This window comes from Macaca fascicularis, chromosome 1, assembly GCF_037993035.2.
Source record: "Macaca fascicularis isolate 582-1 chromosome 1, T2T-MFA8v1.1".
NCBI classification, from domain to species: domain Eukaryota; kingdom Metazoa; phylum Chordata; class Mammalia; order Primates; family Cercopithecidae; genus Macaca; species Macaca fascicularis.
Genome location: NC_088375.1, coordinates 211,637,793 through 211,662,835, shown reverse-complemented (window position 1 = coordinate 211,662,835; position 25,043 = coordinate 211,637,793). Strand labels below are relative to the sequence as shown.

At 48.6% G+C, this 25,043-nt stretch overlaps 1 protein-coding gene across 6 annotated transcripts in view; it reads right to left on the bottom strand.

Moving 5' to 3' along the window:
• The window catches only part of ASAP3 (ArfGAP with SH3 domain, ankyrin repeat and PH domain 3), a 54,800-nt gene extending 29,964 nt beyond the window's left edge, over window positions 1–24,836 (bottom strand). For all 6 annotated transcript variants that reach the window (XR_012424620.1, XR_012424621.1, XM_074017259.1 and 3 more), the window contains exon 1: window positions 24,633–24,836. Coding sequence is in view for 2 of the 6 variants with exons in the window: in XM_045378280.3 (XP_045234215.2) it covers window positions 24,633–24,761 (129 nt within the window). In the remaining 4 variants the exon portion in view is untranslated. The remainder of the gene's footprint in view (window positions 1–24,632) is intronic.
• Between the last annotated feature and the right edge of the window lie 207 nt (window positions 24,837–25,043).

The window sequence follows — 25,043 nt, the reverse complement described above, 5'->3', positions numbered from 1 at the left end:
GGGACTAAGTCCTGGCCATGGAATATAATATTTTATTTGTTAACTTCCAAAAGGTATCTTACAAAGAAGGGAGATAATCCCCAAACTCATCAAGTTGTATACACTGACTATGTACAACTTTTTACATGTCAATCCTACCTCAATAAAGTGGCTTTAAAAAAATAAAAAATAAAAAAGGAAGGGAGGAACTACACACCTGTTAGAATGGCCAAAATCCAAAACACTGACAACACCAAATACTGCCAAGGGAGGCCGGGCGCGGTGGCTCACACCTGTAATCCCAGCACTTTGGGAGGCTGAGGCGGATGGATCACTTGAGGTCAGGAGTTCAAGACTAGCCTGGCCAAGATGGTGAAACCCCGTCTCTACTAAAAATACAAAAATTAGCCAGGCATGGTGGTACATCCTTGTGGTCCCAGCTACCCGGGAGGCTAAGGCAGGAGAATCACGTGAACCTGGGAGGCAGAGGTTCCAGTGAGCCGAGATAGTGCCACTGCACTCCAGCCCGGCCGTCTAAACACATACACACACACGTGCAAAAAAAACAAAACAAACAAACAAAAAAACCCACAAATACTGGGAAAGATGTGGAGCAACAGAAACTCTGTTGGTGAGAATGCAAAATGGTACAGCCACTTTGGAAGACAGTTTGACAGTTTTTTAACTAATCATTGCCAAATGATTCAGCAATCATACTCCATCATATTTTCTCAATGAGGTGAAAATGTATGCACACCTGCACACGGATGTTTATGTCAGCTTTATTCATAATTACCAAAATCTAGAAACAACCAAGATGTCCTTCGGCAGGTGAATGGATAAAGAAACTGTCATACATCCAGAGAGTGAAACATTATTCAGCACTGAAAAGAAATGAGCTATCAAACCATGAAAAGATGCAGAGGAAAGTTACATGCATATCACTAAGTGAAAGAAGCCAATTTGAAAAGGCTGCTACGGCTGGGTGCGGTGGCTCACGCCTGTAATCCCAGCACTTTGGGAGGCTGAGGTGGGTGGATCCACGAGGTCAGGAGTTCAAGACCAGCCTGGCCAAGATGGTGAAACCCCCATCTCTACTAAAAATACAAAAAATTAGCCATGTGTGGTGGTGGGTGCCTGTCATCCCAGCTACTCGGGAGGCTGATGCAGGAGAATTGCTTGAACCCAGGAGGCGAAGGTTGCAGTGAGCCGAGATCGCACCCCTGCACTCCAGCCTGGGTGACAGAGTGAGACTCTGTCTCAAATAAAAAAAGAAAAGGCTACTACATGATTTCAACTATATGATATTCTGAAAAAAGCAAAACTCCGGAGACAGTAAAAAGATCAGTGGTAGCCAGGGATTGGGGGAGGGATGAGGAACAGGTGAAGCACAGAAGCTTTTTAGGGCAGGGAAATATTTCTGTATGATGCTATAATGGTGGATACATGGACTTATACACTTGTCCAATCCTACAGAATGTACAACACTAAGAGTGAACCCTAATGTAAACTATGAACTTTTGGTGATGATGTGTCAATGTATGGTCATTGATTGAAACAAATATACCACTCTGGTAAGAGCTGCTGACAGACTGGGAGGCTGTGTGTATATGGGAACTCCATGTACTTCCTGCCCAATTTTGCTGTGAACCTAAAACTGCTCTAAAAAATAAAGTCAATTTTTTTTTTAATTAAGAAAAAAAGGGGCTGGGGTGTGGTGGCTCACGGCTGTAATCCCAGCACTTTGGGAGGTTGGGGCTGGAGGATCGCTTGAGCCTAAGAGTTCGAGGCCAGCCTGGGCAACATAGTGAGACTCTGTTTCTGCAAAAAATAAAAAACCGGGCATGGGGGCATGTGCCTGTAGTTCCAGCTACTCAGGAGGCTGAGGTGGGAGGACTGTTTGACCCCAGGAAGTTGAGGCTATAGTGAGTCATGATCGTGCCACTGCACTCCAGCCCGGGCAACAGAGTGAGACCCTGTCTTAAAACACTGCCCCCCAAAAAAAGAAACAAAAGAAAAAAGGTGAATGCAAGGGTACCCTCTGTCACCCCTTTCTTCTGGCTACAATGTGCTTGCAATGTCTAGAGCTCAGGCAGCAATCCTGGACCATGAAGTAGAAACCATTTGTAATGGATGGCAGAGCAACAAGATATCAGCCTTGTCCTGAGTGATTAGAAACTACCCTAGCAGCCTCGGCCTACTTATCTGTAGACTTCTTTAGTATGAAAGAGAAATCTCTTATTTGAGCCACTGTTATACTGGGTATTCTGCCACTTGTAGCTGAAACTAGTTTTAACCAGTACAGGGAGACAAGTCACCCAAATCATTCAGAGACTGTTTTTATTTTTATTTTTATTTTTATTTTTTTGAGAAGGAGTCTCACTGTGTCACCCAGGCTGGAGTGCAGTGGTGCCATCTCTGCTCACTGCAAGCTCCGCCTTCCGGGTTCCGCCATTCTCCTGCCTCAGCCTCCTGAGGTAGCTGGGACTACAGGCGCCCGCCACCATGCCTGGCTAATTTTTTGTATTTTTTAGTAGAGACTGGGCTTCACCATGTTAGCCAGGATGGTCTAGATCTCCTGACCTCGTGATCCGCCCACCTCGGCCTCCCAAAGTGCTGGGATTACAGGTGTGAGCCACCGCGCCCAGCCACAGACTTTTTTTTGATGCCCTTGTCAGACAGACATCTATTAGGAAACAGCTTCCCAGCCAGATACCCTTCCCGTCCCTAATCCTCTTGGCTGCCAAGTTCACGTGGCTGTTTAGTCATTCAACTAGTTATTGAGTGCCCACTACACCTTGTGTAAAAAAGACACAATCTTGGCCGGGCACAGTGGCTCATGCCTGTAATCCCAGTACTTTGGGAGGCCAAGGCTGGCGGATCACAAAGTCAAGAGATTGAGACCATCCTGGCTAACATGGTGAAACCCCATCTCTACTAAAAATACAAAAAATTAGCCGGCGTGGTGGCGGGTGCCTGTAGTCCCAGCTACTCGGGAGGCAGAGGCAGGAGAATAGCTTGAACCCGGGAGGTGGAGGCTGCAGTGAGCCGAGATTGCGCCATTGTACCCCAGCCAGGGGGACAGTGCCAGACTCCGTCTCAAAAAAAAAAAAAAAGACACAATCTCAGCTCTCAAGAACATCATCATTGAAGGGAAGAAAAAGCCATTATAGGCCAGGCGAGTGGCTCATGCCTATAATCCCAGCACTTTGGGAGGCTGAGACGGGTGGATCACGAGGTCAGGAGATCGAGACCATCCTGACTAACACGGTGAAACCCCGTCTCTACTAAAAATACAAAAAATTAGCCAGGTGTGGTGGCGGGCACCTATAGTCCCAGCTACTCAGGAGGCTGAGGCAGGAGAATGGCGTGAACCCAGGAGGCGGAGCTTGCAGTGAGCTGAGATCACACCACTGCACTCCAGCCTGGGCGACACAGCGAGATTCTGCCTCAAAAAAAAAAAAAAAAAAAAGAAAAAGAAAAAGCCATTATAAGCAGACACTTATCATGCAATGTGATGAGCGCTATGATGGAAGGTTCCTGGGAGTCCAGGGAAAACAGAGCCATGTCTGCTTTGAAGGAATGGGGAAGGCTTCCCTTAAGCTGTGATGCTTAACTCTGGCCCCTGGACAGGCAGAAAAGAGACTAAAGAGACTGCACTGTGAGGTAGAGGGGAGGGCACGCTTGGTATAAATGGTAGGACTACCAGGAAGGCTTGCTCTGGGAAGAATGAGCAAGGAAAGGAACATAGTTCCTCCATTCATTCATTCATTTCAACAAGCATTTCTTGGTGACTGTTTCAGCCAGGCATGGTGCCAGATGGTGGGGACACATAAGACACGGCCCCTTCCTTCAAGAGACCCACAGACTTCAGAACATGTAAGTGCCCAAAGGGAGCATGAAAAGAGAAAAGTTCTAATGACTCCTTTCTCAAGAAAATATCTGAAAATCATTCACACTGGGGTATAAATGACTGATAACATCTATCCCGTGGTGTAATGGGGCTCAAAGATTTAAGCTAAAGAAATGCAGGGTTTTTTTTTAATCCACTCATCTGCACACCAATAAAAAAATTTAGTTTTAAGGAGACAATTCTGATAGTAGCCTGGGGAAAGGAAGATATTGTGGGGAAAGGCAGAGAGGTTTCCAGAGTGCTGTGATGAGTCAGTAGCTAAGATTCTAGCCCCAGCCTCTCCAAAATTATCTCCTTGGGTGATATTAGCCCAGTTAGTTTTCTAAACTTCCTCTCTTTAAAACCTTTTTTTTTTTTTTTTTTTTTGAGATGGAATCTCGCCCTATCACCCAGGCTGGAGTGCAATGGTGCAATCTCGGCTCACTGCAACCTCCACCTCCCGCCAACACGCCCGGCTAATTTTTTGTATCTTTAATAGAGATGGGGTTTCACCATGTTGGCCAGGCTGGTCTCAAACTCCTGAACTCGTGATCCGCCGGCCTCGGCCTCCCAAAGTGCTGGGATTACAGGTGGAAAAAATCCATTCTCTGCTTAACTCACAGAATTACTGTGAGGCTTAATGAGATCACAAACATGGCAGCATGTGGCAAGGCTTGAGGCATTTGGAAAACATGAGCATGGTTCTTACTGTGGTTTGTTTTCTGCCTCTGTATGAGATCAGCCCTCATTCCCCATGAAACTGGAGAGATTAAGGAAAAGCCGGGTGTGGTGGCTCCCTCCTATCATCCCAGCACTTTGGGAGGCCAAGGTGAGAGGATTGCTTGAGCCCAGGAGTTCAAGACCAGCCTCGGTAACAAAGTGAGACCCCATCTATACCAAAAAAAAAAAATTTTTTTTTTTTCGAGACAGAGTCTCTCTCTCTTGCCTAGGTTGGAGTGCAGTGGTGTGATCTCGGCTCACTGCAACCTCCGCTTCCCAGGTTCAAGCGATTCTCCTGCCTCAGCCTCCTAAGTAGTTGGGACTATAGGCGCCCACCACCATGCCTGGCTAATTTTTGTATTTTTAGTAGAGATAGGGTTTCACCATGTTGGCCAGGCTAGTCTCGAACTCCTGACCTCAAGTGATCCTCCTGCCTTGGCCTCCCAAAGTGCTGGGATTACAGGCATGAGCCACTGCACCCGACCATCTACAAAAAATTAAAAAAGAAAAAAATTAGCCAAGTGCTGTGACACACACCTGTAGTCCCAGCTATTTGGGAGGCTAAGGTGGGAGGATGCCTTGAGTCCAGGAATTCGAGGTTGCAGAAAGCTATAATCATGCCACTGCACTCCAGCCTGAGTGACAGAATGAGACACTGTCTTAAAAAAAAAAAAAAAGAAATCAGCCTCTAGGTTCAGGTGGGCCCATTTAATCCCTATAGTCAGCGATTCTCAAGGTGGGGGCCCTCAACCAGCAGCAGCATCACCCAGGAACTTGTTAGAAAAGCAAATTCTCCAGCTGAATCAGAAAATCTGTGGGTGAGGTCCAGCAATCTGTAGTTTAACAAGCCCTCCAGGTGATTCTAATGCATGCTAAAGTTTGGGCATTTACTGTTCTAATTCTCTTCAGAGATGCAGTACATCATCATTGCTAAAAAGTATGGGGCTGTCCCCAAACTACCTGGATTTGAATTCCAGCTCCACCAGGTACCTGAGGTGACCGCTCAGTCCCTCAATTTCCCCATTCACAAAATGAAGATGATAATATTGCCTACCACATAAGGTTGTTGGGGAGATTAAGTAAATTCTATAGGTAAAGTGCTTAGAATACTGTCTACTATTTGATAACTAAAAATGTCATCTACTTCAAAATTAAATTGAATTTGGTTTAGGAATTTCTCAAGTTTCATTGAATTAATTAAACATATCTCCCCACACTCCCAACTCCATGTTGATCCTCATCAGCAAGCTGTGAAGAACCACAGGTGGAGAGGGACCACGGGAGACCTCCACTACCAGGCAGGGGGAGTGCAAGCAGTATGTCCCAAGTGCCTGCTCTGTGCAGCCTCATTACTTGTCACTATCCTGGCCACTCTTTGAGGAAGGCATTGCCATTCCCATTTTAAAGATGAAGCTGTCAGGGGGAGGAACATGTCCAAGTCACATAGTGATGAACAGTGGTAGAGCTGTAACTTTTTTTTTTTTTTTTGAGACAGAGTCTTACTCTGTCACCCAGGCTAGAGTGCAGACACATGATCTCAGTCACTGCCACCTCTGCCTCCTGGGTTCAAGCAAGCCTCCTGCCTCAGCCTTCTGAGTAGCTGGGATTACAGGCATGTGCCATCATGCCCAGCTAATTTTTGTATTTTTAGTAGAGACAGGGTTTCACCATCTTGGCCAGGCTGATCTCAAACTCCTGACCTCAGGTGTTCCACCTGCCTTGGCCTCCCAAAATGCTGGGATTATAGGTGTGAGCCACCGCACCTGGCCCAGAGTTATAATTTAAACCCAGGACTAGCCAAATCCAGGGCCAATGTTCTTTCCCCATCTCCAAGCTGCCCCACAAAGATTAGGGGGCACAGCTTCTTTGATCCTGCGACTGGATCTGCCTTCAAACCTAAATCCCAATTCCACTACTATACCATATTCCCTCACCATTCCCTCAGTCTTAGGAGAGGGAGAAGGCGGGGCACAGAGGGAGATCTGTCCAAGGAAAACAAGGTTGACAGCAATGGTGAGGCCCCGAATACAAACACTCTAAAGGATATCCTACTGAAAAGAAAACGAATTTGTTCAGGCTGGCCTCAGAGAGGATTCCCAGGACTGAGAGGTGGGAGTTAGGGAGACAGAAACAGATTTCAGCTCAAACAGGGGACATTCCTAAGGAAGAAGAGGCCACCCCTGAAGGGAGTGAGCTCCCTGTCACTTGAAGTATTCAAATACTTTAGGTGCTACAGAGTGATTCAGACACTGGATTTTGGATTAGAATGGACAGCTATTTAGATTTCATTCAAAGCTAAGAGTCAATGGATCCATGCAAGAGCCTGGCAGGCACTGGGCAAAGGTGGCTAAAACACGTCTGAGTGTAAGAGACACGTCTGAGCTTGGAAAGCCCACTGGAGTCCTCTGGGAAGCCTACCCTGGCTGGCCCTAGACAAGGCCTAAATTCCAGCTGCTGGCACTGCCCTTTGTGTCCCCTACCCTGATCCCAACACACACACACACACACACACACACACACACACCCCCACACACACCATGCTCTGGCTCCCTGGTTTGTGTTCTCTGCAGGCAAAAGACCACAGATGGCAGCACTAGGCCATGCCCAGCTGCCCTGCCTAGAAGGGCCTTCTGCATGCCCCCCTCCTGGGTCAGGATTCATCAATAGGACCCATTCTTCATTCCCATGGTTTATCAGAGCCAGCTGTGGTTACCAAGGCAACTCAGCCAAGGGGGCAGAGCTGCTAGAGCTAAGGCCTTGAGAGATACAGATTACATTTCACCATTAGACATTCATTCCTTCGGACAATTATAATACAGTGCATAGGCATCACTTCTGTGTCATCCCATGACCATTACAGCCATTATGATTATGATTATTATTATTACTATTATTTTGAGATGAATTGAGATGAAATCTCACTCTGCAGCCCAGGCTGGAGTGTATTGGCATGATCTCAGTTCACTGCAACCTCCACCTCCCAAGTTCAAGCGATTATCCTGCCTCAGCCTCCAGAGTAGCTGGGATTACAGGCATGCATGCACCACTGCACCTGGCTAAGTTTTTGTAGTAGAAATGGGGGTTTCACCATGTTGGCCAGGCTGGTCTTGAACTCTCAACCTCAGGTAATCCATCTGCCTCAGCCTCCAAAGTGGTAGGTCTACAGGTGTGAGCCACCTCACCCGGCCCATTACAGTCATTATTATTATTATTATTGTTATTATTATTATTGAGATGGAGTCTCACTCTGTCTGTCACCCAGGCTAGAGTGCAGTAGCACAATCTCAGCTCACTGCAAGCTCCGCCTCCCATGTTCACACCATTCTCCTCTCCTCCCGAGTAGCTGGGACTACAGGCGCCCGCCACCACGCCTGGCTAATTTTTTCATATTTGTAGTAGAGATGGGTGTTTCACCGTGTCAGCCAGGATGGTCTCGATCTCCTGACCTCATGATCTGCCCGGCTCGGCCTCCCAAAGTACTGGGATTACAGGTGTGAGCCACCACGCCCGGCCCATTACAGCTGTTATTAATCGATCACAGTATTTTCCCCACTGACTGTGGGTTTGGTTCATCATTCTGTTAAGATATGACAGTAGCTCCTACCAATTAAACTAGAGTTGGTACAGGAAGTGAAAAACATTTTCTATCTTTGCTTTGGACTATGGTGTTGTTCCTTAAGAGGAAAGTCACAGAATATTAGAGATTATCTAACATTACCTCCTCATTTTATAGACTGCAAAATAAAGGCTCAGGTGAGTTTCTTGCCCCAGGTTTCACTAGAAATGCAAACAAACTAAGGAAGAAATACAAACTAGGCCGGTGTGGGGGCTCACGTCTGTAATCCCAGCACTTTGGGAGGCAGAGGCAGGTGGATCACAAGGTCAGGAGTTCAAGACCACCCTGGCCAAGATGGTGAAACTCCGTCTCTATTGAAAATACAAAAAAAAAAAAATTAGCCGGGTGTGGTGGGAGGCGCCTGTAGTCCCGGCTACTCAGGAGGCTGAGGCAGAGAATTGCTTGAACCCAGGAGGCGGAGGTTGCAGTGAGCCGAGATCACACCACTGCACTCCAGCCTGGGTGACAGAGCGAAACTCCGTTTCAAAAAAAAAAAAAAAAAAGGAAAAAAAAGGCAAACTAAAACTTGTATCAAGCTTTGCAGTTTGTAAGGGAGTTTGACACCCACCATTTAACACACACAGCATCTTAACAGGGCAGTCATCGTTTTTGTTCCCATCTGGCTGATGAGTCAGTGAGGCACAGAACAGTGAAAATCATTGCCTGAACTCACACAGCCAAAACGTGGACCTGGGAACTAAACTGTTAAGACTCTAATTCCCTTGTTCATTTCCAGGCAATGGACCCAGACCCTGGAGGTCCACGGTGTTACTAGCAGGACCCTCTGAAGCTACACTTATCATGAGCACTACCAACGAGTATAAAAATGTTTCATGGCCGGGCGCGGTGGCTCAAGCCTGTAATCCCAGCACTTTGGGAGGCCGAGACGGGCAGATCACGAGGTCAGGAGATCGAGACCATCCTGGCTAACACGGTGAAACCCCGTCTCTACTAAAAAATACAAAAAACAAGCCGGGCGAGGTGGCAGGCGCCTGTAGTCCCAGCTACTCGGGAGGCTGAGGCAGGAGAATGGCGTAAACCTGGAAGGCGGAGCTTGCAGTGAGCCAAGACTGTGCCAATGCACTCCAGCCTGGGCGACAGAGCGAGACTCCGTCTCAAAAACAAAAAAAAAAAAGTTTCACAAATTAGTCTGACCACATTCCAAATATGTGCAACTCTATGATCAATAAGACACAGAACTCTTTAAAAGCATTCCTGAATTCATGGTAGCTTTATGTTCTTTCCCGTATTTTTCAATCAATCAATACTAACAGTATAAGTGATATGGGAAGATCAATGAAACTCCAACGCTAAAAAGGAGTTTTCCTGTGAGGTGGCTGAATCCTGGCTCTTTGGTCTTTGACTCCAATGTCCACAAAGATGATTAAATTATATGTACTACATATTAAGCATGATCCTAAAAATACAATGTTTGGTCGGGCGTGGTGGCTCACGCCTGTAATCCCAGCACTTTGGGAGGCCGGGGCAGGCAGATCACAAGGTCAGGAGTTTGAGACTATCCTTGCCAACATGGTGAAACCCCGTCTCTACTAAAAATACAAAAATTAGCCGGGTGTGGTGGCTTATGCCTGTAGTCCCAGCTACTCGGGAGGCTGAGGCAGGAGAATCGCTTGAACCCAGGAAGTGGAGCTTGCAGTGAGCCAAGGTCACACCACTGCACTCCAGCCTGGGAGACAGAGTAAGACTCCATTTCCAAAAAAAAAAAATTACAATATCTTAATGAACAAACCAAGTTACACTTAAAGTATTTAATAAAATGATAAATAAAGTACAAAAAAAACCCCCAAAAACCCAGGGCTTCTCACTTTCAGATCCAATTACCAATTTACAGAAAATGCAGGTCAGGTGTGGTGGCTCCTGCCTGTAATCCCAGCACTTTGGGGGGCCTAAGTGGGTGGATTGCTTGAGCCCACAAGTTTGAGACAAGCCTGGGCAACACGGCGAAACCCCGTCTCTACAAAAAATACAAAACAATTTGCCAGGCGTGGTGGCAGGAGCCTGTAGTCCCAGCTACTCGGGAGGCTGAGGCAGGAGAATGGTGTGAACCCGGGAAGCAGAGCTTGCAATGAGCTGAGATCAGGCCACTGCACTCCAGCCTGGGCGAGAGAGCGAGACTCCATCTCAAAAAAAAAAAAAAAAAAAAAGCGCAGAGAACTCTGCCTCCAGAGCCCTTTCTTGCTATCACACTAAAGCAAACTACGAGCTAAATCCTCTCTCTCTGAGCCCCAGTTATCTCTGTAAGGATTGCTGTGAAAACAAATTGAGATAATGTTTTCTCTAATGGTGGACGCCAGTCATCTTTAGAGGAGCCGCAGAAACACTCTGTGAAAACAGCCTTCTACTGCATATAGAACAAGGCCATGAGACCAAAAGCCCTGAACTGGAAAGTGCTGAATTTTAGGGTTGTCTCTGCCATTAAGCCCTCTGTGTGCCTCTGAGCAAGTTCCTTCCTCCTTCTATGCCTCAGTTTCCTCATCTGTCCAATTTTGAGCTAACAGACATGAGCTCTAAATCCCCTTCCAGGCCAAAGCGCTGGGACACAGTTGAGGTCAGTCATACCCTACAAGGCTGCTCCAACCTCAGCCGCCAGCAGGAGCGAGCAAAAGACTCCAAATGGTTTTCCTCTGGATCAGCCCCCACTCCCAGCACCTGAGAGTCCAGGCTGGGGCAGAAGGAGGTGCCAGAGGAGGGCAGTGCTCTTCCCAGCTATCCCTCTGCCTCATCCATGCAAAGGTGGCCCTTGGCCCTGCTTGCCACCCCACAGCCGCTGTGGTGGCTACACGGCCAGGCCTGGGAGCCAGGACCCAGAGCCAGCCCCAGCCCTGCCCCTGTCCCACAGTGTGACCTGGCCAGTCTCCTTCCCACCCTGAGCCTCTGACTCCTCTTCTGGAATGAAGGGTTTGGGTGGTGACAAGGAAGGCTCCTGTCTGCTCTGACATTTATTATTTCAGGATCCTTTGGCCTCTTGCTGTTTTCCTTCCTGCACTGCTGGAGCCCGTGACTGGCCGTGCGCCCCTTGGTCAGGCCTCTGCAGACGTCTTCCTAGCCTGGGCACTTGTCCAGCCTCCCCAGCTCAGCCTTACAGGCTGCCCCTTGTGGGGTGGTGGGAAGCAGGGAGGAAGAGGGGTTGCAGGAAGGGAGCCACACCCTCAATATATGCTGAGGCCTCTGCAAACCCCAAGTTTCCTGGCTGGGATTGTCCTCAGGAGATTGCTTGGCGGTGATGAGCTAAGAGAACAAGAACTTTGCTGGACTAACCGCCAAAGGTTTCTACCCGACCCCTGGCCCCAAGCCCTGAATTCCACCCAACCCTGGGGAAGAACCTGGCCTGCCCTCTTGGACAGAGCAACAAACGGTACTTCCCACCTTCTGGGTTCCCTTTTTGGCCAGGATTAATCCCTCCCTGCCCCCCACTTGGACTTGCTATCCATCACTGATCCCTTAAAACCAGCCCTATCGAACTCTTGGCAATTTCCTAAATATGCCAAACTGTTTCCAGTCATCAGAACTTTGCTCATGCTGCTCCCTCTGCCCCATTCTGTCTAGTAAACACTTCATCTTTCCCGACTCAACTTACAGGTCACCCCCCCACCACAACAGAACTGATCCTGCCTGCCTTTATTCCATCCTGTGCCCACTACAGGCTTTCATTAGGGCATCCAGGCCCTTATTTGCCATACATGTCTGATCTCTAGTTTTCAGTCTGGGGCTGAAAACTCCAGAAAGGCAGGGAATGGCTCATTTACCTTTGTATCTGCAGCACTCAACACAGGCTCAGGATATGGGTGTTAATAAGCACGTGTGGAATGAATGAATGAATGATTAAATGTATGAATACTTATTAGCAAGGCCCAATGGCAATACAGAAAACAGAGCAAGGGTTAAGGACTCCAGCTTTCAAGTCGTACTGTCCTAAAGTCCAAATTCTGGTTCCAGTCCTCTTAGCTGTGTGACATGAGGCAAGTGACACAGCTTCTCTGACAGATGTTCCCCATCTGTCAAATGGCATAATAACAGCATCTATCTAATCAGACTGAACTCAGTCAGGCATTTAAGCACATGGCCCAGCATATGACACACAGAAAGGGCTTCACGGTAGCTATTCCTGCCCAGCAGACACCTTCTATGTAGCCAAATAACTGGAAGGCCCTGTGTTATGATGTGTTAATATCTGAAAAATGCTTACAACACTGCCCGGTGTGTTTATTATTCCTATTTTTATTGCTTTTTAACACAACCCAGACAACATGGATGAACCCTGAAAACATTATGCAACTGAAAGAGATCAGACACAAAAGGCCACATGTAGTAGGATTTCATTCACGTGAACTGTCCAGAATAGGTAAAGCCATAGAGGTGGAAAGTTGCCGGGGGCTGGGTGAAAGGGAGTGGAGAGTAACTACTAATCAATACAGGGTTTCTTTTTGGGGTGATGGAAATGTTCTGGAATTACATAGTGGTGATGACTGCACAATACTGTGACTATACTTAAGGCCACTGAATTGTACATTTTAAAATGGTTGAGTTTTCTGTTATGTGAATTTTATCTGAATGAGAAGAAATCTCCCTAGAAGCAACCTAAGGGATTGTAGGGTGCAGCCAGGACTGAGAACTGCTAGGTGGCCTCTCAGCAAACATTTTGTTTTGTGTTTGTAGAGACAGGGTCTTTCTTTGTTGCCCAGGGTGGTCTCAAAACTCCTGGCTTCAAGTGATCCTCCCACCTTGGCCTCCCACAGTGCTGGGATTACAGGTATGAGCCACTGCACTGGCCTCAGCAAATGTTTGACAAAGAAATGAACAGAAGGCAGAGAGCAAAGGGCAGAGCTGAGGGAAGACCCTGCCTTGTCCAAAATCAGGCTCAGCTGTTCATTCCCCAACACCTCCAAGGTATACAAGGTTTCCCTTTTTGCTCTGGTGCCAGGACCGCACAGATAATCTCAACACTCACTCATGGTAATTACCTCATCCCTATTGCAATTACTTTCTTCTTTTCTCTGTATGTTTCCTGATCTCTTTAACTACCCTGTGTGCAGGTGTACTTGTGTTTACAGTAAGAGGGAATTTTTAAAAATTACTAAGTACCTGTTAGGTGCTAGGCATATGCTTGCTAGATTTTTTATGTGTTATTCCATCAAACAAACCCATAAGACAGTTATCATCATCCCTAATTCACAGATCAGAAAACCAAGATTCAGAAAGGTTAAGTCGTTTGGCCAAAGTCACATAGCCAATAGGAATTGAAACCCAAGTCTGTCTGACTTTAGTTACTGGACTCTCGCCACAGACCTCAGCCACATCCCTGTAAGCTACAGGCTGTCAATCAGCTTTTCACTGGCAGAGTCCTCCCACCGAGAAGGGGACCTTGTCTGGATCTCTCCATGCCCTCAGAGCCTGCCTTTGTACACCACAGGCGTTGAGTAAATACGGCTTAATGGATTACCAACCTTCAGTGGGCATGCAATAGCTCACCACAATAGTTTTCACCCCGACTGCCCATCAGTTACCTGGGAACTTCTGAACTGCACACTTGCCCAGGCCTCGCCCTTGGGAGATTCTGATTCAGTGGGTCTGGGTGTAGCCCGCGGCAGCTGGGATTCTTAAAAGCTCTTTCAAGGTCTAAAACCAGTCAAGTGAGAGAACCTTCAGCAGCTGTTCCCAGCTCAGCCTCCCATGCCCTCTAAAGCACCTCCTGTGACGTTGGTGAGGTGGAATCACAGTTTTCCCAGGGCCCTGCCCTAGAGTCACAGAAGCCACTCACTGTGCCCCTGTGGGTCTCACTCCCTCATCTGCCCTGGGCCCAAGTTCTAGGTCCATCAAAGGGACTCTCTAGCAGCATCTTGTCTGCGAATGATATGATCAAGTCGCCTTCAGGGAAAGCATGTTCCTTCTGCTCTGACCTAAAGTTACAGTTTCTGCCTCCAGATCTGCCTGAGTCATCTGTCTCCTTGCACCTCAGTGACCAGAAACAGCTGAACACTAGGCAAGGAAGTGAGTACAAAAAAAGACAAATTTGGGGAGAGAAGGAGACTTTGAGAGACAGGCTCAAGGCTGACAACTCTGGGAAGACCCTTGGCCCCCTGTGCAGAGGCTGTTGGTAGGGAGGAGGCTGGCTCAGTGGAGTTGGGTCCCCAGTCCATCCTAGAAAACCCTGTTGATCCCAGGGCCCTAGCCACACCCTATGTCTCTGCTTCCCTTCTCGGGAGAACTTCTCATCTGCCCCCTCCTCAAATCAGTCCAGGCTGGTGTGGAGGCGAAAATGGCATTAAATCTGCTCTTTTTTCTTTTTCTTTCTTTCTTTTTTTTTTTTGAGATGGAGTCTTGTTGTGTCTGCAGTGGCACGATCTCGGCTCACTGCAACATCCATCTCCCGGGTTCAAGCAATTCTCCTGCCTCAGCCTCCTGAGTAGCTGGGATTACAGGTGCCCGCCACCATGCCTGGCTAATTTTTGTATTTTTAATAGAGATGGGGTTTTGCCATGTTGGCCAGGTTGGTCTCGAACTCCTGACCTCAGGTGATCCACCCACCTCAGCCCTCCAAAGTGTTGGGATTACAGGCGTGAGCCATAAATCTGCTCTTAAGGTTCCCAATGACCTCCATGTCGCCAAAACCAGAGGCTGTGTCTCTGTCATTGTCTTATTTTACCTCTGGGCATCTGGACAGCATCTAACAGAGTCGAGCATCCCTTCTCCTCAGAACACTTCTCTCCTGGCTTCTGAGGCACAGCACTGTCTTATTTCCTTCCTTCCCCACTGGCAGCCCATTCTTGGTCTCCTTTATTAATTCCTCTTCCTATCCCAATCTCTTGATACTGAGGGTCCCCAGAGCTTGGGCCTGGGCCTTCTTCACTCCTCTCTCTAGGTGATCTTGTCCATTCCACAGCTTTATTTATTTTTTATTTTTTTATTTTTTTGAGACACAGTCTTGCCCTTTCATCCCAGCTGGAGTGCAGTGGCGCAATCTTGGCTCACTGCAACCTCCACCTCCCAGGTTCAAGTGATTCTCCTACCTCAGCCTCTGAGTAGCTGGGATTACAGGTGCGCGCCACCACACCCGGCTAATTTTTTGCATTTTTAGTGGACGGGGTTTCGCCATGTTGGCCAGGCTGGTCTCAAACTCCTGACCTCAAGTGATCCCCCTGCCTCAGCCTCCCAAAGTGCTGGGATTACGGGTGTGGGCCACCACGCCCAGCCCCCACAGCTTTAAGTACTAGTTCAAGCAATGGATGCAAATGTGATTCAGGCAGCACCTGCATGGGAATTTCCAGGGTGCTGGTTTAAATGCAGATTCCCAGACAGTCCCACAAGCTGGCAAACCTGCTGTCAAGTACATCCATCATTGTGTGCCAGTCTGGCAGCTGACCTCCTTCTTATGTCTGGGGACTTCCTCGCTGCACAAGTCTTGGCAGAGTTCACCTCCTATGAAAGCTGAAAACAACAAATTCTTGCTTTTCCAGCCTCCCTTACACCTAAGCTCAACCAATCAGAAGCCCTCATTACAGTTTGAATCAGGAGCACAGTGGAAGATCCATTCCAATGCTGGTGGCAACAGCAGCAATGGTGCCTAGTGTCCAGGGGACAGTGACACAGCAATGGCATTTAGTGTGTGGCAGCAGTGTCCTGCCAAACTGGCTCGGTGGCATGATTTTGGCTGAGATCCTGCCTGCTGCCCAGCCCCAGTTTTCCAACTTCCCAGAAATTCTGTGAGCTACTGAACATTCCCTTTCAGTGCAGCCCTTTTCTGCTTAAATCAGCTCAGGATGGTTTCTCTTGCTTGCCATAAAAAGCCTAAGATACCTCCACTGAATCATACTCTCTGGGAATGATGCCAGGTGATTCTGACACAGATGCAAGTTTGAAACCCACTGTCTCGATGCTGACAGCTCTCAAATGTGTATCTCCAGCCTGCTCCTTTGAATTCCAAACTCACATATTGCCTTCTTGACATCTCCACTTGGATGTCTCAAGACCTATAAAGATATACAGATAGAATTATTGGCCAGACGCAAGTGGCTCGTGCTTGTAACCCTAACACTTTGGGAGGCCAAGGCAGGAGGATCACTTAAGCCCAAGAGTTTGAGACCAGCGTAAGCAACACAGTGAGACCTCATCTTTACCAAAAGAAAAAACAAATTAGCATGGATGTGGTGGCATGTGCCTATGGAAGCGGGAGGATTGCTTAAGCCCAGGAATTCAAGGCTGTGGTGAGCCATGATTGCACCACTGCATTCCAGCCTAGGCAAAAGAAGGAGACCCTGTCTCTAAAACACAAAAAATTTTTTAAAAAATAGAATTCTTGTTTTCTCCCAAACCTGTTCCCCTGCCAGATTTCCCCTTCTCGGTATATGGCACCCTTCCATCAGAAATTTAAGGCTGGGCACGGTGGCTCACACTTGTAATCCCAGCACTTTGAGAGGCTGAGGCGGGCGGATCATTTGAGGTCAGGAGTTTGAGATCAGCCTGGCCAACATGGTGAAACCCCGTCTCTATTAAAAATACAAAAATTAGCTGGGTGTGGTGGCGGGCACCTGTAGTCCCAGCTACTTGGGAGGCTGAGGCAGGAAAATCACTTGAACCCCGGAGGTGGAGGTTGCAGTAAGCCAAGATGGTGCCACTGGACTCCAGCCTGGGCAACAGAGTAAGACTCCATCCCAATCAAACAAAAAAAGAAAAAGGAAAAAAAGAAATGTGGGACCCAGTCTTGAGCACTGCCCACATGTACTACATCAACAAATCTTGACTGCTTATAAAACCCTTCTACAATCTGTGCTCTTCTCTCCTCCTCCACCAACCACAACCCTATCCACACCACCATCATCTCTTCCCTAAATAACTGCATGGCCTCCTTGGGTCCTCTCCTGGCCCTTCCAATCTAGTCTCCACACAACAACTGATACGATCTTTCTAAAATATAAACTGGATTATGTTGCTTGCCTGTATATGAAATAAAACTTAAACTCGCTACCAGGGCCATCAAACTTGAATATGACCTCGCCACCGCCACCCGAACTCAGCCAGTGCCACCCTTCCCTTTGCCCATCTCAGTGCTTTTGCCCCTTGGGCCCCCTTTCAGGGTCACATATATTTCAGCTTCTTTACTGCCTCAGGACCTTTGCCAGACGTTCCCTCCATCTGGAGCACCCCCATACCATTATTCTCTACGAATGCTCCTTTTTAGTTTTTTTTCCTTTCATTTGTTATTCAACCAATATTTTCTGAAAACACACTATGGTTCTATGGTAAATACTAGGGACACAAGAGTGAGATTAGTTTATATCCTCATAGAAGTCAAAATCTATTGACAAATCAGATCTTAATAAAATAATTTTTTGCAGGGGGGACAGAGTCTTGCTCTGCTACCCAGGCTGGAGTGCAATGGTGCGATCATTTGAACTACCTCCCGGGTTCGAGCAATTCTTGTGTCTCAGCCACCTGAGTAGCTGGGATTACAGGCAAATGCCACCACACCCGGCTAATTTTTGTACTTTTAGTAGAGACGGGGTTTCACCATGTTGGCCAGGTTGGTCTCGAACTCCTGACCTCAGGTGATCCACCTGCCTTGGGGAGGCTGAGGCAGCAGAATCACTTGAACCCGGGAGATGGAGGTTGCAGTGAGCCGAGATCGCGCCACCGCACTCCAGTATGGGTGACAGAGCGACACTCCGTCTCAAATAAACAAAAAAAAAGAAGGTAAAACTGATGATCCTTGGTGATGAGGGGCACAAGTGTGGAGGTGAGAGGTCATACCACTCATTGTGAAAAGAATGCTGGAAGGGAGCCTGGAGGAAAGTCAGAAGTGTGGTCAAGTATGCAGTGGCACATGAGGATCTGGGCTACAGGTACAAATGTGTGAGTCACCTGGAGATGAGAGGTAACTAAGGCCACATGTGTGGACGAGATTCCCTGAAGAGATGAGGACCCGGAACAAACCTCAAGGAAGGCCTTGACAAGGAGGATGAGTCTTCGTGCCACTTAGTACAATGAGCAATTTCTGACTTATTTGTTCTTTTTGTTTGTTTTGTTTTGTTTTGGAGACAGGATCTTGCTCTATCGCCCAGGCTAGAGTGCAGTGGCACCATCAGAGTTCACTGCAGCCTCAACCTCCTGTGCTCCAGTGATCCTCTCACCTTGGCCTCCCAAAGTGCTGGCATTACAGCCATAAGCCACTGCACCTGGTTGTGACTTGTTTGCCTGCTTCCTGTCAGGCTTTGCCAGAAGACTGTAAGGTCCACAGGGCAGGGACTGTATCTCTTTAACCGAGCAATGCATCTGCCCAGTGCCTCACACAGGGCCTGGCATGGAGCAGGCAGGGCCAACCTCATCCATTCCTTGAGCAACATGATTGAGTCCACTTGTCCCCACTGCCCAATAAAAAGTCAGAATGCTCAACTGGCATTCAAGACCCTCCAAGTCTTGCTGCACCCCCTTAGCATTCTAATCTCATCTTTTAAATCTTTTAAACCCCTATACCTGGCTGGGCGCAGTGGCTCATGCCTATAATCCCAGCACTTTGGGAAGCAGAGGCAGGTGGATCACCTGAGGTCAGGAGTTCGAGACTAGCCTGGCCAACATGGCAAAACCCCTCTCTACTGAAAGTACAAAAATTAGCCAGGCATGGTGGCGAGTGCCTGTAATCCCAGTTACTCGGGAGGCTGAGGCAGGAAAATCCTTGAATCCCAGCTTGAACCCGGGAGGTGGAGGTTGCAGTGAGCCCAGATTGTGCCATTGCACTCCAGCCTGGATGACAAGAGTGAAATTCTGTCTTTTTTTTTTTTTTTTTTTTTTGAAATTCTGTCTTAAAAAAAAAAAAAAAACAACTCCAGCCGGGTAGTGGCTCACGCCTGTAATCCCAGCACTTTGGGCGGCCGAGGTGAGCGAATCACAAGGTCAGGAGAACAAGACCATCCTGGCTAACACGGTGAACCCCTGTCTCTACTAAAAATACAAAAAATTATCCGAGCGTGGTGGTGGGCACCTGTAGTCCCAGCTACTCGGGAAGCTGAGGCAGAAGAATGGTGTGAACCCGGGAAACGGAGCTTGCAGTGAGCTGAGATCACACCACCGCACTCCAGCCTGCGTGACAGAGCGAGACTCCGTCTCGAAAAAATAAAAATAAAAATAAAAATAAAAAATAAAAACACTCCTGTACCTGAGTTTTCTAAACGGGTTCTTCTATACCTGAGCGTATGCATAAATGATCTAAACCAGGGAGGCACAGAACAGGATGGGCAAGGCACCTCCCCCTGGAACCTGGACTGTGTGAAACAAAGAGGACTCGCCATAGATACTTCTGAGGGGACTTTCCAGGCTGCGCCCCTCTTCTCTGAGAAGTGCCCCCTCCCACACCGTAGGTCTCAATGGCCATGTTTACCCTGCCTGTCACTTTCCCTCCATGACCTCTGGTGATGAAACCAGGGGTGGAGACCCAGCTACTGGAACCAATCCAGAAGCTGGGCCGGGCTGTCAACCTTTGCCAGGAACTTGGAAGTGGGACATGAGACTGGCTCAATCTTGTGTCCGGTTACCTTTAGACACTGGCCCAGTGAGGTCACGTGAGCATGGGGGCTGTGCTTTGGGGCCTGTGTGATGATGAATGAGCAAAAGCACTGATCAGATGTGCAGAGAGAAGCAGAGGCAGGAAAGAACAAGAATGATGAAGCAGCTGCCTTAGTTCCTGACAACTTCCCAGCCTCCAGTTCCAGGCCCTGGAGAGGTGTACTTTTACCTCTCGCTCTTCAGTCCCATTAGGCACATCTAATTCTTTAAAGCCAATTTCCCTCAATCTTCTTGCCTGATGATCAAAAAACAAACAAACAAATTTCCCTCCAACAGAAACAAGCTTGACAGGGTTTATGTTTCTTGCAAACAATCTCTAAGATTACACAATTTTAACACTAAAATACATATTACAAAGCAAACTGTAAAATTCACAAGAATATTAAAAATTAAGAAGGAAATCCTTTCTAAAACAAGATTCAAAAAAGCAAAAGTCACAAAGGAAAAGAAAAATGTGACTCCAAAACAATTTAAACTGTGCATTATAAGACCTGATACCAGTTTAGGTAAACATTCCCCCAGCCACTCCCATTCCCCCACCGATAATATATTTTCCATGAGAACATACATTGGGAAGCATGTACATTTCCATAGCAATTACCTCTGGGGAGAATATAGGGATTGAGATAGTTGTTCATAGGCCTTGTCTGTTACGTTTTAAATTTCTTATTAAAAATTATGCCCTGGCCGAGCATGATGGCTCACGCCTGTAATCCTAACATTTTCAGAGGCCGAGGTGGACAGATCGCTTGAGCCCAGGAGTTCAAGACCAGCCAGGCAACGTGCTGAAACCCCATTCCTACAAAAAATACAAAAATTAACCAGGCACACCAGGTGTGGTGGCTCACGCCTGTAATCCTAGCACTTTGGGAGGCCGAGGCGGGTAGATCATGAGGTCAGGAGATTGAGACCATCCTGGCTAACACAATGAAACCTCGTCTCTACAATAAAAAAAAAAAAAATACACAAAAAAAATTAACCGGACATGGTGGCATGTGCCTGTAGTCCCAGCTACTCGGGAGACTGAGGCAGGAGAATCACTTGAACCCAGGAGGCGGAGGTTGCAGTGAGCCAAGATTGCGCCATTGCACTCCAGCCTGGGCTACACAGTGAAACTCCGTCTCAAAAAAAAAAAAAAAAATTAACCAGGCACCTGTAATCCTAGCTACTCAGGAGGCTGAGGTGGGAAAATCACCTGAGCCCGGGAGGCTAAGGCTGTGATAAGTCATGATTGTGCCACTGCACTCCAGCCTGGGTGACAGAGCAAGACCCTGTCTCAAAAAATAAAATAATAATAAATTGTGCTGCTTGTCAAATTAAAATTTTATTTTAAAATTTCAAAAAATATATACAAAACAAGCCTTTGAAGACCTCCTATTTGTGGCAGACTGCTTCATCTGACACCTACTCAGGGGGCGGGTGTGTGTCCACTAGCAGTTTGAGGCACACAATATAGTATGAATTGTTAGCTCTGGTCAAAATGGCTTACTTGGTTCCCAATATGCACTCTTCCCACCAGTCTCTGAAATCACCCCCTTGTCCTCTCCGCTAAATGGGGTTCATCTATCCTTCCACCTAGAAGTATCACCTCCTCCAGGAACTTCTCCCACATTGCACGAGTCCTTACTGCTCTCCCCCTCTCCTGCTCTACTTGCCTCTTATGGCATTCACTGTACCCTTCTCTGGGGACTCAGGACAAATTCCTGGGGTTCTTACTGATCTCCCTGTAACAGGCTTCTGCTTCTCCCTAGTCAGTCAGCACATCAAAGCAGCATCTTTATGTCCTTAGCGTCCTTTATGTCCGTCGAGATGGCACAGAGAGCTGGCCAGAGCCCAGGCAGAGCACAGCAGAGTCAGAGAGACCCACTATGTGACACAGGGCAGCTGCCTTCACTGCCCTAGGCCCGGTTTCACCTGTTGTTGTGAATATCAATGACATCATGGGCATAAAGGGGCCCAAGACAGGAAGAGGCTGGTTGACGTAATGACTATCTTAACATACTCCCTCACAGTTGCCTGCTGTTTCATAATTTAACACAAAAAACTTTAACAACCCAGTAAGGTAAGCAGGGAGTGATTAAGAGATCCATTTTAAGGATAAAATAACGAGGTTCACAGAAGTTACACAGGGAGGACAGACAGATGGACTTTAAAAGGCAAGAGAACAGGACCAGGGGTAAAACACGTGTGTAGAAATGCTAACTTTCCCACTATCCAGCTGCAGGAGCTTGGACAAGTCTCTTGGCCTCTCTGGACTTCAGTTTCTCCATCTTATCTGAGAGACTTTCTAGCTGGTCTCTATCTTGAAAGGGTCCCTCAACCCTGACATTCTAGTTTCCTGTGATCTGCCCAGGGTCCTTCCCAGGAGGACTGTACAAAAGGGCTGCAAGTCCCAGGACAGGGTCCCTAGTTACTCCCAGGAAACCAGCCAGAACTGGAAGACTTGACTTAAGAATCAGTTGCATTTTGCTTCGGTCAAGTAGAGCTTCAAGCCTGGGGGTGGGTTAGTCATGCCCAGAACTGGGGGAAAAAATTGCAGCATCAAACTACATGTAAACACAATGTAATCGCAAAATATAAATGCAAATGCAAAACCAAACAGGAAACCTCAGGGAAGTCTAATCCAAAGGTCAGACTCTAACTTTTGGGGCCCTGAAATGCTGAAGAGAAAAGCTGTGTTTGGGGGCCACAAGGCTTTTTGTTGGAACCTCTGCATGCACCAAACCAAAAATCTGAAGGCAAAGGAGTATGGGTTTTGTCTTGCCTGAACTGGGGCAAAGCTGAGCCCTGAACAGAGCCTGCTGTGGCCTCTAGACCCATTCTAAGGGCCCCTCCCCAACACACAGTGCTTACACTTACACTTACATAAATGGGCATTTCTGTCCATGGATAAGGTTCATATTGGAGCCCCTTCTCCTGCTCTTAAGATTCTAATGAACAACCTGGGCAGAAGGATGAACAATGAAACCCCTAAGAATGCAGACGGCACTGAGCTCTTCTGAGTCGTGAAATGTAAGGCTATGAAGACAAACCTCAGGAAGCTCTCCAAAGGATGGGCTGGACAGCAGTGTTTCCCTGTGAGCCCCACAGTAAAATATAACCCACATCCACAGGCAGTGGACTCCAAGCTACTGGCTCTGCCCAAGGAAGGAAGCCAAAGCTGACCGGCTGCTTATTTTAATAAAACATGTACTCCTACTATGTGCAAAGTAGTAGGCTAGGCTCCGTGAGACAAATGAGACAAGGCTAGGCTCTGTGAGACAAATGAAGACAAAAGAGACCCAATCACTGTCTAAAGAGATCTGCCAATTAAACTGATAATAATCATTCCATTTATCAAGAAGCACGGGCCAGCGCAGTGGCTCACGCCTATAATCCTAACACTTTGAACGGCCAAGGCGGATAGATTGCCTGAGCTCAGAAGTTCAAGAACAGCCTGACCAACATGGTGAAACCCTGTCTCTACTAAAAATACAAATATTAGCCGGGTGTGGTGGCGGGCCCCTGTAATTCCAGCCGCTTGGGAGGCTGAGGAATGAAAACTGCTTGAACCCTGGAGGCAGAGATTGCAGTCAGCCGAGATCGCACCACTGCACTCCAGCCTGAGAGATGGAGCGAGACTCTGTCTCTAAAAAGAAAGATGCATGCTTTATATGCATTGTCTCATGTGAGGTACACATTATTACCCCCATTCCACAGATGACAGAACAGGTCACATGCCCACGTTCACCCAAATGGCAAACTGCAGAGCCAGCATCTGAAAAAAGGTCTGCCTTCCCCAAAGTCGATGCTCCTTCCACAATCCTCTATCACCCTTACAAAGTGGTACAACCAGACTCTGAGATGGAGGGCCAGCCTGCCAAGAGAGAAGAGAAGGAGAGATTTCCCGACACTGGTGCAGGGTGTTATGAACTACTGAGCTTTGTATCTGCCCCACAATGGGTGCCTAGTACACTTAGGGTGAAGGGTGGAAGAGTTGCTGAGGTCCAAAATGCCACCCAAATTCAGGACATCCTTTGGACGCGGAGCTGTAAAAATTCAGGGCATCGGTTGGATGGGGAGCTGTAAAAACACATTATCCTTTGGATGGGGAGCTGTAAAAACACATTATTCTCCGTTGGACCAAGACACGGGGTGTCTGTCCTAGAATATTCCTTGCAGAGGAGCTGGGGAAAGTTGCGGCAGGTTCGGAGAAGAGGAATGGAAGGAACTCCGAAGCGCATGGGAATGGGGTGGGGCAGCCTGCAAGGCCGAAAGAAAAGGCCTGGGACGCTTTGCTGGGAAAGACAAAGAGGAGAGGGGAGGGGAGAGGAGACGATAAACTTGCCAACAGCCGGGCCAAGGTGAACCCCGGCTCCTGGCGCCTTCCCATCCGCATTCATTCCACAAACGCGGGCCAAATCTCCGAACCAGCCGCAAGGGGGAGAGGGCCTCCTTGCAGCCCGGGGAAAGAAAGTTCAGGACTGAGGCGGGAAGCCTGCTTCTCAGAAGAGGAGTGACTCGGGGGTCACACTTGTGGGGCTCCGAAGATGAAAACGCAAACTGCGGCTGGAAGGCGCTAGGCAAACACATATGTGATGAGGTGGTCACGCGGGGCACTTGGGGTACGTCCCCCGACCTGTGGAGTCTGTCATCGAAGTGACCTCGAGGCCCCCCAAAACGGTCCCTTGGGCCTCTCCCCGCCTCGACGGTAAGGACGCAGCTGTTGGAGATGCGCTCTGTCCTCCCAGACCTAGGGAGGGGGCAGGTTTCGGGGCGCGGTGAAGGGCCGTCGCAGCTTGGGGCACGTCTGTGGAGGTCAAAGCCAGGCCCGGCGCCGACCCCCGACCCCTCCCGCCTCGGCCCCCTTACCTCCTCCCGCGCCAGCGCCGCCCCCCGGCACCGGGGCATCTTGGCGGCGAAGGTAGCGGCCCCAGCCGGGGAGCTGAGGTCTTCCGCGGTGACGGCCAGGAACTCGGCGACGCTGAACTGCTCAGGCATGGCGGGCGCGGGCGTGGGGCTGCCGGAGCGGGGCGCGGGGGGCACTGCGCTGCTCCGCGCTCAGCCGGCCTCACTGCCTGCCGGGGGCGCCGTCCCGGCCTCCGCACGCCCCGCCCCTCCGCAGGCCCCGCCCCCGCCCCTCCAGCCGCTCTCCGATCCTCAGCTGGGACGGCCCCGCCCCCGGCCCTTCGCCGGCCTCCACGGCCACAGTCCGGGCCTCGGCCCCAGTCCCCGCCCCGCGCCGCCTCAGGCCGCACCCCCGGGCCCTCGCCAGCCCCCTCG